At 35.9% G+C, this 16,278-nt stretch overlaps 1 protein-coding gene across 6 annotated transcripts in view; it reads right to left on the minus strand.

The window, feature by feature from the left end:
* Positions 1 to 16,278, minus strand: part of CCSER1 (coiled-coil serine rich protein 1) — a 617,185-nt gene that overhangs the window by 347,160 nt on the left and 253,747 nt on the right. For all 6 annotated transcript variants that reach the window (XM_042812628.1, XM_042812632.1, XM_042812630.1 and 3 more), the window contains exon 6: positions 2,937 to 3,147. In XM_042812628.1, the coding sequence (XP_042668562.1) occupies positions 2,937 to 3,147 (211 nt within the window). The remainder of the gene's footprint in view (positions 1 to 2,936; positions 3,148 to 16,278) is intronic.

Genomic DNA, 16,278 nt, shown 5'->3' on the forward strand with positions numbered 1-16,278 from the left:
CAGTACAGCATATACTGCATCCAGCTTTTTGATATTGATTGCTCAATTACAAACAACTGCGAAAACAAAATAATTATATATATTTTTAACTAGTATTACACTTTGGCAGAACATAATTAAATTAGTAGTCAGAAGTTGTTCAATAAAGAGGTATACACTCCTGTAATTTGCTCTTTAGATAACATCAGCTATAAAAGAGAAAAACTGCAGCTTTTCTTCTGATAAATTGTTCCATTTTTCAAATATAGACTGCATGTTTTTATATTTTCAAAAGTGGATGGAAACATGTGAGGTAATATTATTTCTAAAAATAATTATATATGTATATTTTAACATCACAGGTATAAAATATTTCAGTTCTATAAACCTGCCAGAGATGTTCGCCTCAGACTAAATATAGACAAGAGTTCAAAGATAAGGAACAAATTTTTCTACTCTGTTTTAATTCTGCACTGCACAGACTTAGATTTATGATATTGGTTGGAGTGGAAGTGCGTTTTGGAAAAAGAAATTAAATCTAGTTAGAATGGAACTAAGATGCCTTCTCCATGGAAACTGCTTGCCACATATGCTCAGATGAATTATTTGTCAGATTCTTCCATCAAATGTTTCAATTTGATGGAATTATATTTTCCTGGAATCTTCCACTAATAATTTCAAAGTGATATAAGTATACAAATGTCTGTATTTCTGAAGATAATAAAGTTCTGACACTCCAATACCACTTTTTTTTATACCTTTCAAAGTCATCTCTTCTTTAGTTGCTTACACCATTCAAACCAGTCTACATACATTCTTTTGAATCATACTCAATTTGGGGCTCATTTCCTCAAGTTTTAGTGTGTTTATAACATTTTTCTACAATTCTACAATTATACCAAGGCTGATGCCTACTGTATAGTGGACAGGCTTGCTAACTCTTTTACAGAGATATGAAATCTAAGCAATAATGCTATTTTGCAGCATTCCCCATATAATCTGCTATTAATTCACTATATAGCGATCGTTGCTATAATTAGAAGTCACTCAGTTATTTATTTATTCTAAGGCAACAACAAAAACAACGAAGATACAAATAACAAGTCTAGGCAGCAAAATGAGTTTTAGATAATCAACAGATTGATCACTTCTTTCTAACCAAATCAGGTTTTGCTTCAGCTGTGTACTGGAACAATCTGTACTACTAGTAAGATGTTCTATCTCAAAATCATTATTCAGCACCTCAAAAGTGTTGAAAAAAATAGGGAGATAAATTACAGCACATATTTATTATATATGTACAGCATATACACAATATCCAACTGTGGGATTAGTAAATTTCATGTTTTGATTTCATAAGGAAGGCAAGACAAAAAGAAAATGAGAAAGACAGTATTACGTTTTGCACTGTGATATTGTCAGATGGGAAGACAAAAATTACATGGTAAAAAGGAAGAAGTGAGAGAGTCAATGAATAAGAAGAAAAAATAAAATCAGTATGAATAACATAAGGAGGTGTCAGTAACTCAAGTATATTAAATAAGTTGAGTTCCTTTTGTGGAAATTACGTGGTGAATGCTTTTAAATATGTATTATAATATGTGTATTTAAAAATATGTATTAAAATATATATTTTAAAATGTTCTAGAAAGCACAACATATTGACATATAGAAAATCTCAGTAGAGTCATATACAATTGTGTAATGGAATTTGTTAATCAAAAATAAAATGGATATCCTTACCTTTAAGGCAAAAATGAATCATTTTAATCAAAACATAATAATCATACAATAAGCTATCAATGCAACTAGATGAAATATAACTGATACGTCTTGTAATATTATAATCCTTAATATTTATTTGCATTTTTGATGTGGTTACAAATCCTGCTCCATATCCCCACATTACATGAGAAAGAACTGATTGAAAATTAATTATTTCAGTTCTGTATTCAACAAAGAACTTATCAAAGCTTTATTTGTCTCAGGCAAATGTCACTTCATATGATGAAGTTGCATCAGTGGAAATTCTGAATATATCTTAAGTAACAAGCTTGCAATGATGTAGTTAAATATTGGCATGGTTGCCCTAAAAGGCTGTGGAGGCCCCATTAAGGTACTCCCACTAACGTACTGAAAAGTGGGCAAGAGTGAAAATGGGCAAGGCACTGAGCAACCAATTTTAAGAGAGCCTTGCTCTGAGCAGAGGGTTTGCATCTCCATAGAATCCTCTGAACATAAGTTATTCTACAAAGTCTATGAATTAAACAAATTAAAAAAATAGTAATTTTTGTAGATATCAAAGAACAAGAGTGCTCTTCTAGTGCACTGACATCAAGATGAAAACTTGCCATTAACTTATAATTTATTTTATTCTAAAATTCTATACAATGCAAAAAGTGATATTCAAATAAACACCAGCATTCTAAGGGAGAGGCGAAGAATGTAGCAGGACAGGACAAGTGAACACTCTTAACACTGATATAATGAACTAAGAAATCTGTTTTCATCTGCCATTTACATGCCCAGGAGAGTAACCTTTAGCTTTAGTACTTCTACTTAGAACATTTTTTTCCTTTTGAATCTCTTCTCTGAATAAACTGCATGTGACTACATACTGATTAACAAACGCAGTAAGAAAACTGTAAAATTCCAAAATAAGAGAGGAAGACAACACAATTTGTTTTGATCTAAATAAATCCACCATCTTTCAGGTGAAAGCTGAAGAGCAGCTTTATTCTCTGCGCACCAAGATGGCAGCATCTGTTAAACTCTGCTACTGCATAAACTTTCTGACTTTAGCCACATTGAGGCAGGGCTATTTGTATTTCTGCAGCAACTCCATATATTCAGAACATATTATGAGACATCAAGTTCATGAACTCTTCTGACCTTCTTTCGCTGCTTAGCTCATTAATGCAGAAAGCTATTAATTTAACAAATGAGTGGGCAATTACCTCCTGAAGAACCCTCTTCATTTTCAGTAGCAATGTCTTTACAGCTGTGCAATCTTGCAGCATCAGTCTGAAGGGCAAAGATTCAATGCCTCCACCTTCTTCCAAACCAGTAAAAGGCCACTCCACAGATGGGCTGCCAGCCAGCTGGCTAATTCGGGGATACCTGGCTTCTCCTTGTTCTACCTCCTTCGACAGTTTCAAAGAGAGGTTCCTTAAAAGAGGAAACAGAAAGATCAACACTGAAATGAGAATGAAAATAAAGAACACAGCAATTGTTATGCTTTAACAGAAGTAACGTTAAAAGACACACTACATATTCACTTCTTGAGCCTGCTAGCATAAATGGCCTTTATATATACATAAGGCCATATGGTGTTAGCAATAAAATATGCATTTAGAAATTCATTTCTTTCTACAGGAATTAGGAGCATGCTATCTCAAGCCCTTCAGAAGAAAGATATTTTGTAACAAAATATCCTATGGGCAAGGCTGCCATGACTCTACTGTTGTTCAGTTCTGCTTTATGAAAAAATGAATAATCACCTAATTTGTACGCACTTTGAAAAGCTAAATCACATTCTTCCATATGCTTTGACTTAGAAACTCAGAAAGAAAGGAAAATCACTACAGAAAACACCTTCTCCTAGGCTGGCCCAGTGATGTAAGATGAACATAATCTTCTGTAAACTGGAATTTGAAATTTAATTAATCTGTGCTCTCTCTGAAATTTAGTTACCACTGAAGCTATTTAAGCAGAACACAAAACAAAACAACATTAAGCTGTATTTGAGACTAAAGACAACAGAAAGATTTTGAAAGATTCAGAAGTAAAGGAATACCAGTATTTTGCTTTTTACTCCTGAAATCCTGTTTTGTGTACATATCTTTCTCTAGTATCAGAGCACGTGTCACACTTCGCTATGCTGGACATTGTGTAGTACAGATCAACAAGACCAACAAGGTACTGCAGCATACAAGTTATGAAAAAAGGCTGAAAGGCTGCTCAGTTTTCCAAAGTGAAAGAAAAGGGAGTCTCACTGGACCAAGGAATACCCACAGTGAGAGGGTTTGGATATGATGGGACCAGACAATCTTTGGGGCTGCGCAGTAACAGGATGAAAGGAAATCGATGGAAGCCAGAATACAGGAAATCAATTAGGGATCATGTTATTTATTTACTCACTTACTGCTATGAGGGCTGCCAAACAGGAATGGGGAACCAGAGAAGGTACGGGACCTCCATCTTTAAAGATGGGACAGAGCCCTGAGTAACCTGCTTTAATTGAACCTGCTTTGAGCTGAAGCATGAAGCAGAAACATGCAGAGATTCCCTGCCACCTGTATGACTCTATGATCTAGAGGTCATGGATTCAATCAGCCAAAACCAGTCAGAATTAGCCAACAGTTTAACAGTACAGTACCAAAAAGTTTAAAAAGAGATTATTTTGACAGAACAAAATGTAATTAAAATGACCAATGATTTTTCTGGCATGAAAGTAACCACAACCTCAACGTTGCACCTACTTTATTTTTGAGCAGTAGGAAAAAAGGACAAATCTCAGTGGAGAATAAATCTGAGAAAGTGGCTACAATGTGCAATGATGTTATATTGAGTAAATTACAAAAGGATTATAACAGTAATGCATGACACCTATATGTGTGCTAAATTAATTCACTGTAATCAAAGATATTAGTATATGTAAGAACAATTACTATTATTACTATTACCCTCTTTTCAGCAGTCTGTGGGGACAGGACAAGGGGAAATGGCCATAAACTTGAGCATAAGAAGTTCTACACCAACGTGTAAAGGAAGCGCTTCACAGTGACAGAGCATTGGAACAGGCTGCCCAGAGAGGTGGTGGATCCTCCTTCTCTGGAGATATTCAAGACCCACCTAGCCAGACACCTGTATGTGTGGCCTGCTGTAGGGGGCCTGCATTGCACAGGGGCTGGACTCGACCTCTAGAGGTCCCTTCCGATTCTGTGATTATGCGTTTAATGTATACTTCCAATTTTCTATTCCATTGAATTTTCATGCAACAAAATTGATTCTGAATTTTAAGTGCTGGCATCCTCTAAAAGAACAAAGACATTTTTCTAAGTGCAATATTCTTTCAAGTTAACTTCGGTTTCATTATAACCACATGCAAAAAAAGGATTAACAAGATTTCTTATAACAAACAATTCCTAATGCCATGCCAACAAATGGAAAAAAAAAAAAAAAAAAAAAAAAAAACCTAGCAGAATTATTTCTATAGATTTTTAATATATATTTTGCACGCTATGTAATGGTACATTCGGGACAGCGCGTCAAGAAACTGACCAAAAAGGACATAGATTGCCCTGATGGTTAATGGAAATAAAATTTTCTAATCCAGGGTTTTCAACATTCAGATACTAGAATTAAATTACAGCATTTTAATTTGTGAAATATATATAAACAACTTTATGAATTGAATAGTTTGTGTCTTTTAAAATAATAATCTGAAACAAATGGAAAAGGTGCAGTTGACAGAGGGATATTAATCCATTACTGATTCATAGCCTTTATTAAAGAAGCCTCAGGCATAAATCATGCAAAGAAAAATCATCTCTTAACAGAAGTTTCACAATATAAGCCACCCTTAAGGTGTCTATAAAAAAAAAAAAGAAGCCATTTTCAAACTATTGAAATCTCCACCTGAGTAAAATTTATGAAGCCCAAAATGCACACTATTTGAGTAATACAAAACAACAAAGTCCTCTTTTTTTCCTGCCCAATGCCTGCAGACTGGGAGATGAAATATTTATAATATTCTGCATCTTCACATGGCGAGACCCACCAAAGCCTCATCAACATGAATGTGTCTCTTACAGTACATTCTAGGAAGAATTCGGCATCAACAGCAATATGCAGCTTCCCATGTGACTGGACAAACAAATAGTGCTCTTGGAGAAGTATCATCCTCTGCTACGTGGGAGCAATGCAGTGTTTCAGTATGAACCATAAATCTTGAAATTCAGCAAGACTTAATTTCAACTGAAGAAGATATTTGAATGACTTCATTGGGGTACATGCTGATAGGCTGCTCAACGTACAAAGTGACTGCCTTTTCAAATACAGAACTAAAATATGGAAAGAGCTATATAGTAAGACATCACAACTCACAGACGTAAGTTTAAAATCTAACTCAACTGCCACTGAGAAATGGATGCTCAAAGCTGGCACGCAGTGAGTGCTTGAATTATATGGTACCTCTGAACAACCTGAGCAGAGTACAACTTATTTCTGACAGAAAATCACGATCCGATACAACTCCTTTTACTTGCTGCAGGAAAAAGCTCATCTAAAATTCATTTTAGAACCAATATTTCATCAAATTCTTTTTTAACAATGTCCAGGTGGTCTATTACTATGGTAATCCACTGCAATTCATCTCAAAGCAACAGCAGAGATTTTGCAGAGAAAAAAACCTTCTTACTGAAATTAGAAGTTTCCCTATCATGAGCGGCCAATCATCCAGCTTGCCTGAGCTTCACTGAGTAACGAGGAATTGTTTGGGGCCAGTATTTGATTACTGCTGAGTAATGGTTATGCATCCAGGGCAGGACTGGCTGTTCAGTGAGGAGGAGCCTTTACCATGACGGTCGGGAACAGGGAGTGGGGCTAATCATTGGCTGTTCCAGATTGTTCACACAACACCTGTGCCTCTGAGGCTGGAGAAGGGGCCTCTAGTAGTTAATCAAACCGCACCACAAAATGTTCCCAGGCAGCAGGTATTAAAGCACATATGAAACATCTTGGCCCGATTATTATTATAACCCAATTAATGCTCTTTCAACGATTCCCTAGCATGGTTTGAGTACAAGTAGATTTTGTGTGGACGTTAGCGATGTAGAAGTGTCCTGAAGAATGATTCCACATAGATGTCACTTCAGACCCCTCAGCATAGCTGTGGAGATCTTTGCCTTGAAGCTTGAAACCCAGACAGACTCTTGGGCTACAGAAAAGACAACTTACTTCAGAAAACTCTGATATGAACCATGGGTTAAGTGGCAAATTAATTACAACTGTGAAGACTGGGAGGAAGCTGCTCTCAATTTTCTTCCAGATAATAAGTGATTCTCATTTGCTATTTGATGAAGATTAAAGTCTGACAGAGGTTGTACTTAAAACTCTGCCTAGGCCTTTCAGTTGACACCACAGGACAACAACATAATTCACATTGCTCAAGCAGGGTAAACCTGAAGCCTGGGGAACTGTACACATGCATGTTTCTTCTACAGGGAATCATCACAAATGGTTACTGAGAAAAGCAAACTTAATGTCAGTACAATTAACATAATCATAAGATCTTAAAAGCCAAAGCAAATTTGTTACAATTTTGTAAATTTAATAGAATGAAGATCTGTGCAACTTGGTGGCATTCTGAGCTTACTGTCTTGTTTCTTGTTTTATCTGTATATACAACTGAATACCATAAACATATTTCTTCATTTTGAATGAATTAAAAAAATATAAGACACAATATCCACATTTAGTAAAATGGCAATACCACCAAGACAGAGCAGTTCAATTTTGAAAGTAATCTTTTATGAAATAGTGAGAGAGCATTAAAATAATCAGTCAGTGACTCTTAGCATTTTAATAGTCTCCATAAATCCAATGTAACTGTGCGTTAACTCAGGAACAGATATGACTGTGCTTCAAAGCTGTTTTCCCTTAAGAAGGTAAAACAAGAATAGTTTTCTTATTCCAAAGCATCTTTGAAGGTTTTTACTGTAAAAGAGAAAGACCCACAGATTTGCAACTTGAGCTAGTTTTAGTTATTTTTCCCTTCTTACTGATCCACAAATGAATGTTTTGAAGAGCTTATGGTAATTTGGACTTCACTTACATAAAGATTACCAGATTACACAGAGTTTAATCTTCTTAGTTTTCATCAGCAATACTCAAGATGTTGCTACATCAGAGTTAGCCTAAGTCCCACAGAGTCTACACTTCTTGATACCAGCTTAACATAACAGAGAACATGTAGCTCTGCAGGCATCATGAAGGCTCTACAAGCCCAGCAAAGGACTCCAGCCTTAATGAGAAGAACTGAACATACCTCTTCTCTCCCCAGAGGGCATATCTTCTGAAGTAGCAGCTCAGAGAAAGTCTTAAATGATTTGTCTTCAATTTTCAGTGTGAAACACTATGTATTCATGTCTAAAAACATCACGTGTGTATATAGTCTTATTGTATGTATGTAAAGTTATAAAAATTATACACACACACATATATAAATGCATATATAAGCTGGAATGGGCTGCCCAGGGAGGTGGTGGAGTCACTGTCCCTGTATTCAACAGGTGTCTGGATGAGGAGCTACAAGATATGGTTTAGTAGCTTGTGGTAGCAATGGTAATGGGCGGAAGGTTGGACAAGATGATCTTGTAGGTCCCTTCCAGCCTTGTGATTCTGTGATTATATATATTCAATCTTCATAAATATTTCAGAAAAACAAACAAACAACAACAACAAAAACAAACAAACAAACAAACAAAAAACAGCACCCTAACTCACTTGTTTATAACGGGTCCCATCAGGAAACATATAGCCTTGTATAACAAAAAAATGAGCTTGATACAAAGGTTACAGAATAATATATCCTAAAATTCTTTTTCATATAGATGTGAATAGCCTTCCATCCATGCTTTTTTTCTCATCTGCAATTCCTGTTTCTCATCAATGGCAAATATTTGAAAGAGATTCTCTTTAAGAAAAAAAAAAAAACACACTCATACACATAGGAACAATTGTATCTGATTTTTAGACAACAAGCTTCCTACTTCAAACACTTTGAAAACCAAGTTCAAAGTACAGTCTAGCATTCCTACACTGACCTACGTTACTTTCAGTTCCTACATACACCCCAAACTGAATCTTAGTCTCTTAGTAATTTCTTACTATCCTATCTTAGTAAGACGTGTTGTATCCTAAATGCTTAAGAATTCAATTAAATTTATTTCAGAAAAAGAGAAGGCTCTATATTTGGCAGTACCAAGACACAGATTTGAAGTTTTGAAGGCATGTATCTAAGTATCACAATAGGCATATCAAGTAATTTGCTGTTACATATCTAAACTTTCTCAAACACCAGTCAAGGAGGATAAAAATTCCTTAATTCCACACTCAGTTCCACAAATACTGAGAAAATGAATACATAACCCAAACATAAACACTTGGTTAATTACCCATATTAGCATTTTATGGCATCAAATCTTTACACTTCACCTTGTCCAGCCTCCTCACCCAATTTCTCAATATTACTTCTGTTCTAACAGAGAATGCTTCAAAAATTAAAGGAATGACAACTGAGAAAATTAAACTGCACTATGTTAAAAGGTACATGTTGTCTGAAATTTTATAGCTTTTAGAACCATATATCATTTACTGGTACTCTGATGCTATGACATTTCAAGGTCAGCCTTTTGGAAAAAATATATTCAGTATCTGTTGTTATCAAACTATGCACCCACACATGAATGTGCACACAAACTATAATAGCTAGTGCTTCTATAAGTTAAAAGACTGTCAAGCCTTTTCCATTATAACTCCTTTTCTTTGAAAGGCTTATATCACAGCCATAAATATCTCCTTTAGGCTAGAACTTGGCAATCATATAAAGTCAAATTAAAAAAAAAAAAAATTCCGTTTTTCATCTCTTGCTAAAGTATAGCTCATATAAGGTCACATCAAGCATTTCTTTTCTTTCTCTGCAGGAGTCAAGAGCTCTGTTTACATTCCCAGATCCAGCACACAAAAACATAACACTAGAGATCTTAGTCCTTTTCTTCCTCCTGGAATCTCTTATGAAAATTTTAAATATGATACAAATAAGATAATGTAGTGCAAAGCAGTAATCAGATAATGTGCAAACAAATAGCTGTTTGGAAAAGACCAGTGGGGCTTATTTAATTTCAAGTGGTAACAGGACAGTAGTAAGCAGAGTATTACAACAAACAAGGAAACATAAATATGTGAGCATGCTTAGTTACATATTAAAAAAAAAGCAAGCAGTAACTTGTATTACATCTCTGATTGGGATATAAACAAAACAAGCTTTACCTTTTATCTGGACTAAGGATAAATCTACCTGCATAAACATACATAATTCTTGTTGGACACTGTTCCAGCATAGCTAGAGGTATTCAATATCTTTAACAAATCTCACTCCAAATGTGTGCCTTTCCTTACCCATTCAGCTAACCCAGCATTAGAATAACACAAGGTTGATCTAGCTGTGAAAGAAGACAGGTATACAAGCGTGCCAAGCAAATTCCTATAAAGTTGAGAAAGGGAGAAAAGTACATTTGTTCTGTCATTGCCACCTTCTACATAAAAATGTTTCTCCTCATCTTTGCTCTCCACTTTAAATGCTTGGAATTTGCTTTGAGAGACTGCAAATGTATCATAAGACTTTTAGTTTGAGAAGGCTAATAAACGTATTAAAAAAAAAAAAACCCAACTCGAAAATTAGGATGGATATTGGACGTGATGACTGCCTTCCAATAAGTACAAGAAGTCACTCTATTCATTCTTTAGAAAAAAGACAAAGCCATTCACTTTGTCTGACTTGGCTTTTAAATATTTAGTAAGTTCCCAACCACAGTACTACTACGTAAATCAAGATAATATCTTTTGATGAAGTGATTAAGCATTAAGAAAATTTTTCTGAAGCAATCAGGGTATTAAGGTATAATTCATTATACCTTAAGTTGGTTGAAAGCTTCAACAGAGATGCCTAACAAACACTTGGTTTTAAGAGTCTAATTGATATTTACTAACATACACAAAGTATTTTAGTATAGCTTCAGCATTCAGATTGCTTGCTTTGCATCCCAACCCTGAGGCACCTTCAGCCCAAGCGAGTGACTCAGGGAACTCTTTCTGGATTGGATTCAGATATAGAATTGTCCTGGCTTCAGGCTACATCAGTGCTTGAGAACGGATAGAGATCTAAATAAACACACTATAGGTTATAATGCTGTAGACATACACATTCCTCCGTTAGCAAAAAAAGTGCATGCCTGGAGGACGAAATCACAGGTAAACACTGGAGACTAGAAAGAAGAGGATCAAGAGGTCATACTATCTTATCTGCTTGACTTAAGGAATGCCCGGTAGGATAACTACATAATTAAAAGTCTGTGTGGGATCAGAAGGTTCCATCTAGTAGTCCTAAATTTAATTATTAGCACTTCACATTTTCACACAATCCCCAGAATAATAAGCAATTATGAACACAGCTTTCTGAGTGAAGAAATTAAGCAAATTTATCCCTCATACTTCTCACTGTCCTCTTTAATGGTTTTAAGAATAATGAGAAAAAAGTTGTGTTTCAGTTCAGAAGATATCTGGATACTTTCCATCTACGTTATGTTACCACATAAAATAGTTTGATCCTAATGTTGAAATAGATTTTGTTAAATCTTTTGTGACCAACACATGCAAGCATGTAATGGATTTAGGGACATGATTTATTAAGAAACCCAGAACGTGCATTCTACTCTATTTCCATTCTTTAAAAGAGAGCAAAGAAACACAACATAACATTACGTAACATTAACGCTTTAAAAAAGTTGTCTCCACTGACAAACAACTGAACAGCCACAGTGACTTAAAAAACTGTTAAAAACTAAGTAACAAATCAAAAAGAGAAATTTAGCACGAACGCTAACTAAATATACCAGTTATTTAGTAAAGTTTGCTAATAAAATTCATGCAGTTCCTGGCACAGTGGTTGCAAAAAGTGTTTTCTTGCCAATTGAATACTCGTGTTTAAGTGACTATCTGCACATGCCTGTATATTTATTTGTTTTGAATTATCAAGGGGAAATTTTCAAACTTCTAATGAAGAATGGCATTCTCAAGTGAGATCTATTAAAAAAATATCTCTTCCAGTCGATTCACTGATGCACAATCTGTTGTGTCATGATTAACAGCTTCTGGCAGAGTAGAACACGAGCAAATAGTATGTACATTTCTCACAATTAAATATAAGACAAATTGTCATGGTTTTGTGATTTTTGGTCATCAGTGTTCCACACCATAACATCATGTAATGGACTGGGGGGTGGGGTTTGATATCTGCCGAATGTTCGCCCGACGGAGAAGAACTACATTTCCCCAGGAGGCTTTGCGGTCAGCAAGGAGATATAACTCCATGCAAGGCAACCTGATCCTGCTTCTTTGCCTGCTCTTCACTGTCTGCACTTCGCCGTCTGCCCTTCGCCGTCTGTTCTTCAGTCACTCAACTGGACCGCACTTCTCACCCCAGCATTGTGGTGAGGTCTATACAGTTCAGACAGACTCTCTCTCATTGTATTTTACGAATACTATACTTAGTAAAATCATTTGTTCCACCTCAGCTTAGTGCTGTTGTTTTCAAGTATTTTGGGGTCCCCTGTTTCCCCTTTCCCAGAGGCACGGATCTGCAGATCCCTCCGCCCTGCTGGTCACAGAACCAGGCTGGACCAGCCCATAAACCATTGACAACAAACTTTCTGGATTCTAGTCAAAAATAATCCTAACCAAAGTGTAGGAACACAGGAAATAAAGAAATATCCTTTCAGGGTAACTGCCTAAAAAAAAAAACAAAAAACAAAAAACAAAAAACAAAAAACAAAAACCTATCAAAGATCACTTGGAGCAAAAGTAATATTTGGATCTTATCTCTGGAGAGTGCCAGGCAACAAAGTAGAAGTAAATAGTATTTATCCAGGCACTTGTCACCTTATGTAAGAGACTGGAAGCTTCACATGTCCCAGGGACCATGAGCCTTCCAAAGCCTCCACTTCTGCCCTGAATACGACACAACTCAACATATCCACTTGCAAAATACCACTGGCAGAGAAGCCAATAAATTATTAAAAACAAATTCTCAGCTACATAAACAGATGAAACCCTATAAGCTGTGGGACCTCTGGAGCATGAGTTCCTTATGAGGTTCCTCTCAAGCTACTGGAGGGCTTGTATTCATTCAGGCAGGTTTCACTTAGAAGGCAAGTGTTGCAGTATGAACACCGGGATTATAATGAATGAAATTAAACCCCGCTAAAAGCACGTGTTCAATATTCTTTTAACAAAGACTTCAGAGATCAAACAAAGAGAAAACAAACTAATTAATGGGTAAGCTAACCTAATTGCTTTGCTCTTACATGATATATTCAATCACACAGTGCCACAGCAGAAACATATTATTTTATCATACTGTACAAGTAGCCCACCTACAGGAAAATTCTCAGACTAAGCTAGCATGGTTCTTCCGTGTTTTTGATTTTGATTGTAAATAACTCATTCAAAAAATAACCAGAATATTTAGTCTAACTTGACCAAAACACCACAGCAGCATTCCTGTACTGCACTCTTACAGAACAAAACGTTCCTCCTCCCTCCTTTCCCCCATTATGCAATGTATTATATCAGAGCAAAACTAAACAATTGGCAAATTAAGGCCAGATGCAAAGGAAAGAGAATTGTTCAGTACAGTTGAACATGAAGACCAGATCTCTGGATCATATTTAAAATACATCTAAATATTTATTTGTATTCCAGCACCCAGAAGGAAGGAGTGTGTAAAACTCAGTAGTAGCACTGAGCTGTTTGTCACTTACAATGTCTGTTGATGCGTTGCTTCTTGATCCACGAGTGCTTGTGAACAATGCACCACCAGACGTTTTATCCTCTATAAAAAGCCTCATCTTTCTTTCAGTAAGAGGAAATTAGTTCCCCTACCTTTTAAATTTGCTTTTTTTTTTTTTCTTTTATTAGATAGTCATATAAAAATTAAATGCTTTATTGAGTTGTTTATTCTCTGGTTGTTATATTCGCTTCTCCAGGAACTCTACTTGAATTACCTGAATATTTGGAGTTGCTGTAATTGCTTCTAGTTTGCAATGCTAGGCCAGTTTAAGGCTGCAAATAAGGGTAAGAGCAGTATTGTGCAAAATGATGCAAGTTTAGGAAGAGAACATCTCATTCAAAACATATGGCTTTTGATTTGATTTTCACATCTGATGTCTGAATTCTTTTGAGCTGCGCATATTTGAATTTTGAGCAGTAAACAAAAGTAGTACTTTCAGCACAATTATTTCCATTTAACAATAATGTTATGACCTGTACCCTTAATTTATTCAAAGTTGAAACAACTTGATAATGAAAAGAAGACATTTGAAAACATAGCTTTAAGGAATTTATTAAAAATTTAGTCAGATTATTAAATTTTAATAGAATTCAGAACCTCTGTGAAACATTAAATGTAGTTTACATAAGAGTAATCAATAATTTTAGTTACCAATTTTGCAAAGTCTGTGTTGGAAGAGCATTGTTAACAACATACAACTCTAATAACAAGCATGTGTTATAATTTGCTTCCCAATGCTCCTTCTAAATCGATATAACTGAACTGGGCTCCCATATATTCCTAACGCAGTTAGCAATACCTCATCAGCTTTTGGAGTAAATGTTTTGGTTTTTCTTAGGAAGATAAAATTTGCATGAAATGGCAGTTTCTAGCCTGTATTGCTGCTGCAAAAAGCTTGATCTAAGCACACCTACGGATTTTGAAAGTAGAAGGCTCAAAAAGTATGCCTGAGCACATACAGATATGGTGCAGTCTTTGAATTTTAGCATCACTTGACTTAGGACTCTTACTCTTCTGTGTTATTAGTACAAGGCCACCCTCCTTCCTTTACATTCAGGGCCAGAAATCCATTGGAGACCTGTATTAGCATACGTATTACTGTCCATGCTAACATTCTCCATACCTGACACGTAAAAACTTGGAAACTTTTTAAGGCATACATGTATCAAGAGGAAAGGTGTCACAGAATTATTCATGGAACACTGGCAGAAAGATAAAGAGAAACAAAGGGATGAGGTGATGGAGGAAAAATCAATCAACTCACTGGCATCACTAGAATGTCTTTGTTTGTTTGTTTGTTTTTATTTAACATGAGTGGAGTGGGTTTCATTTGTTTTTGTTTTCAATAGAAGTACTCTGTCTTATGCACTTGAACAAGCAGTGAGACACTTTGAGAGCAGTTGAAATACAAGGAGAAGCAAACGCCTAGAATACAGACCTTCTTTAGTCTTAAACTTGTAACTAATCCGAGATTTCTCTGTTTTAAGACTCATGTCACAAGTTCAGTACAACTGACAACAGAACAGATTGTGTTATGAAGCTCACTCTAAGGGGAATTTGGGTGGGTGTTGTCTCAAGGCTTTCCACTGCAAGTGTTGCTACCCAGCTCCTGGAGCCATTCCTCTGTTTCCAGCATAGGCAAATGGCAGTGTTATCTCATCCTTGCTTTTGTGCACACTGAAGGGTGCCTGACTTTTAAAAGCAGATAACATTGGCTGGTAGCAAAGGGGAAGGTTTCCATTCACAGTAAGCTGCACAAACAGTGATCACTATCTTTGTTCAATTGTCTTTGAAACAAAGCCCAGAATGCAAATGACAGATATGTCCGAAGAGGAAAAATGATAAAAGTCTTCCCCTTCAGCTATGACAGCTCCCATGAGAGATAACTTTGTGCTGGTGAATGCAGCGAAGAGTACTGGTCAAAAAGGGATGAAGTTTTGAAGGGATGAGTACTATTTTCTCACAGGACTGGCACGTGCTATAATGCTGTTTCTCACCGTCGTTTGTTACAGACAATTTTGCATTGTTGTAAGTAGTCGACAATGCAAGAGAGAGGAGTATGGACATCCCTCACTGGGCTTTTTGATTCCATCTCTTTGGTATACTATCCCTTGTTTCTGCACCTGCACCCCCCTACACTATAACTCCTGGCAGCAGCCTATCAAAAATACAGAGCTTTTTTCACAAAGAAAGGTGATTATTTCCCTTCACAAACTCTCAGGATATTTCCTTTCTTCTCCTGGAAGAATGCATGAAACCAGCATAATAAATTGGTATAATTAAGTGTAGTTAAAGTGAACTAAATTCTGGCTGGCCTAGAAGATACTTTGACAGTCATTGGGATGAGGGTGTCAACAAAGCTCCAAGCAGTCTTTTCTCCTTTCCAAAAGGACCACTGCCTGTCTTTTGCTGAATTAACTTACCAGCTTGGCCGGGATCATGCACGTTAGCCAGCAAAATCTGGCAGCAGGCAATTAAATATTTTTTTCCTTAGAGATATTTTTATTAGCTCTACAAGCAGCATTCTGAAATTTTAGCATCACCCATCAGATAAAATGAAACCCTTGGGCTTGCATTTTTTATTTTTATTTTTTAAACACAGCATAATTTGTCAAGTCTTCTGTTTAATTTTCAACAAGTGCAACATTGGGAAAAAAATGAAAAAGATA

This window comes from Centrocercus urophasianus, unplaced genomic scaffold (assembly GCF_019232065.1).
Source record: "Centrocercus urophasianus isolate 14NV4802_14NV808 unplaced genomic scaffold, USGS_Curo_1.0 seq_13, whole genome shotgun sequence".
NCBI classification, from domain to species: domain Eukaryota; kingdom Metazoa; phylum Chordata; class Aves; order Galliformes; family Phasianidae; genus Centrocercus; species Centrocercus urophasianus.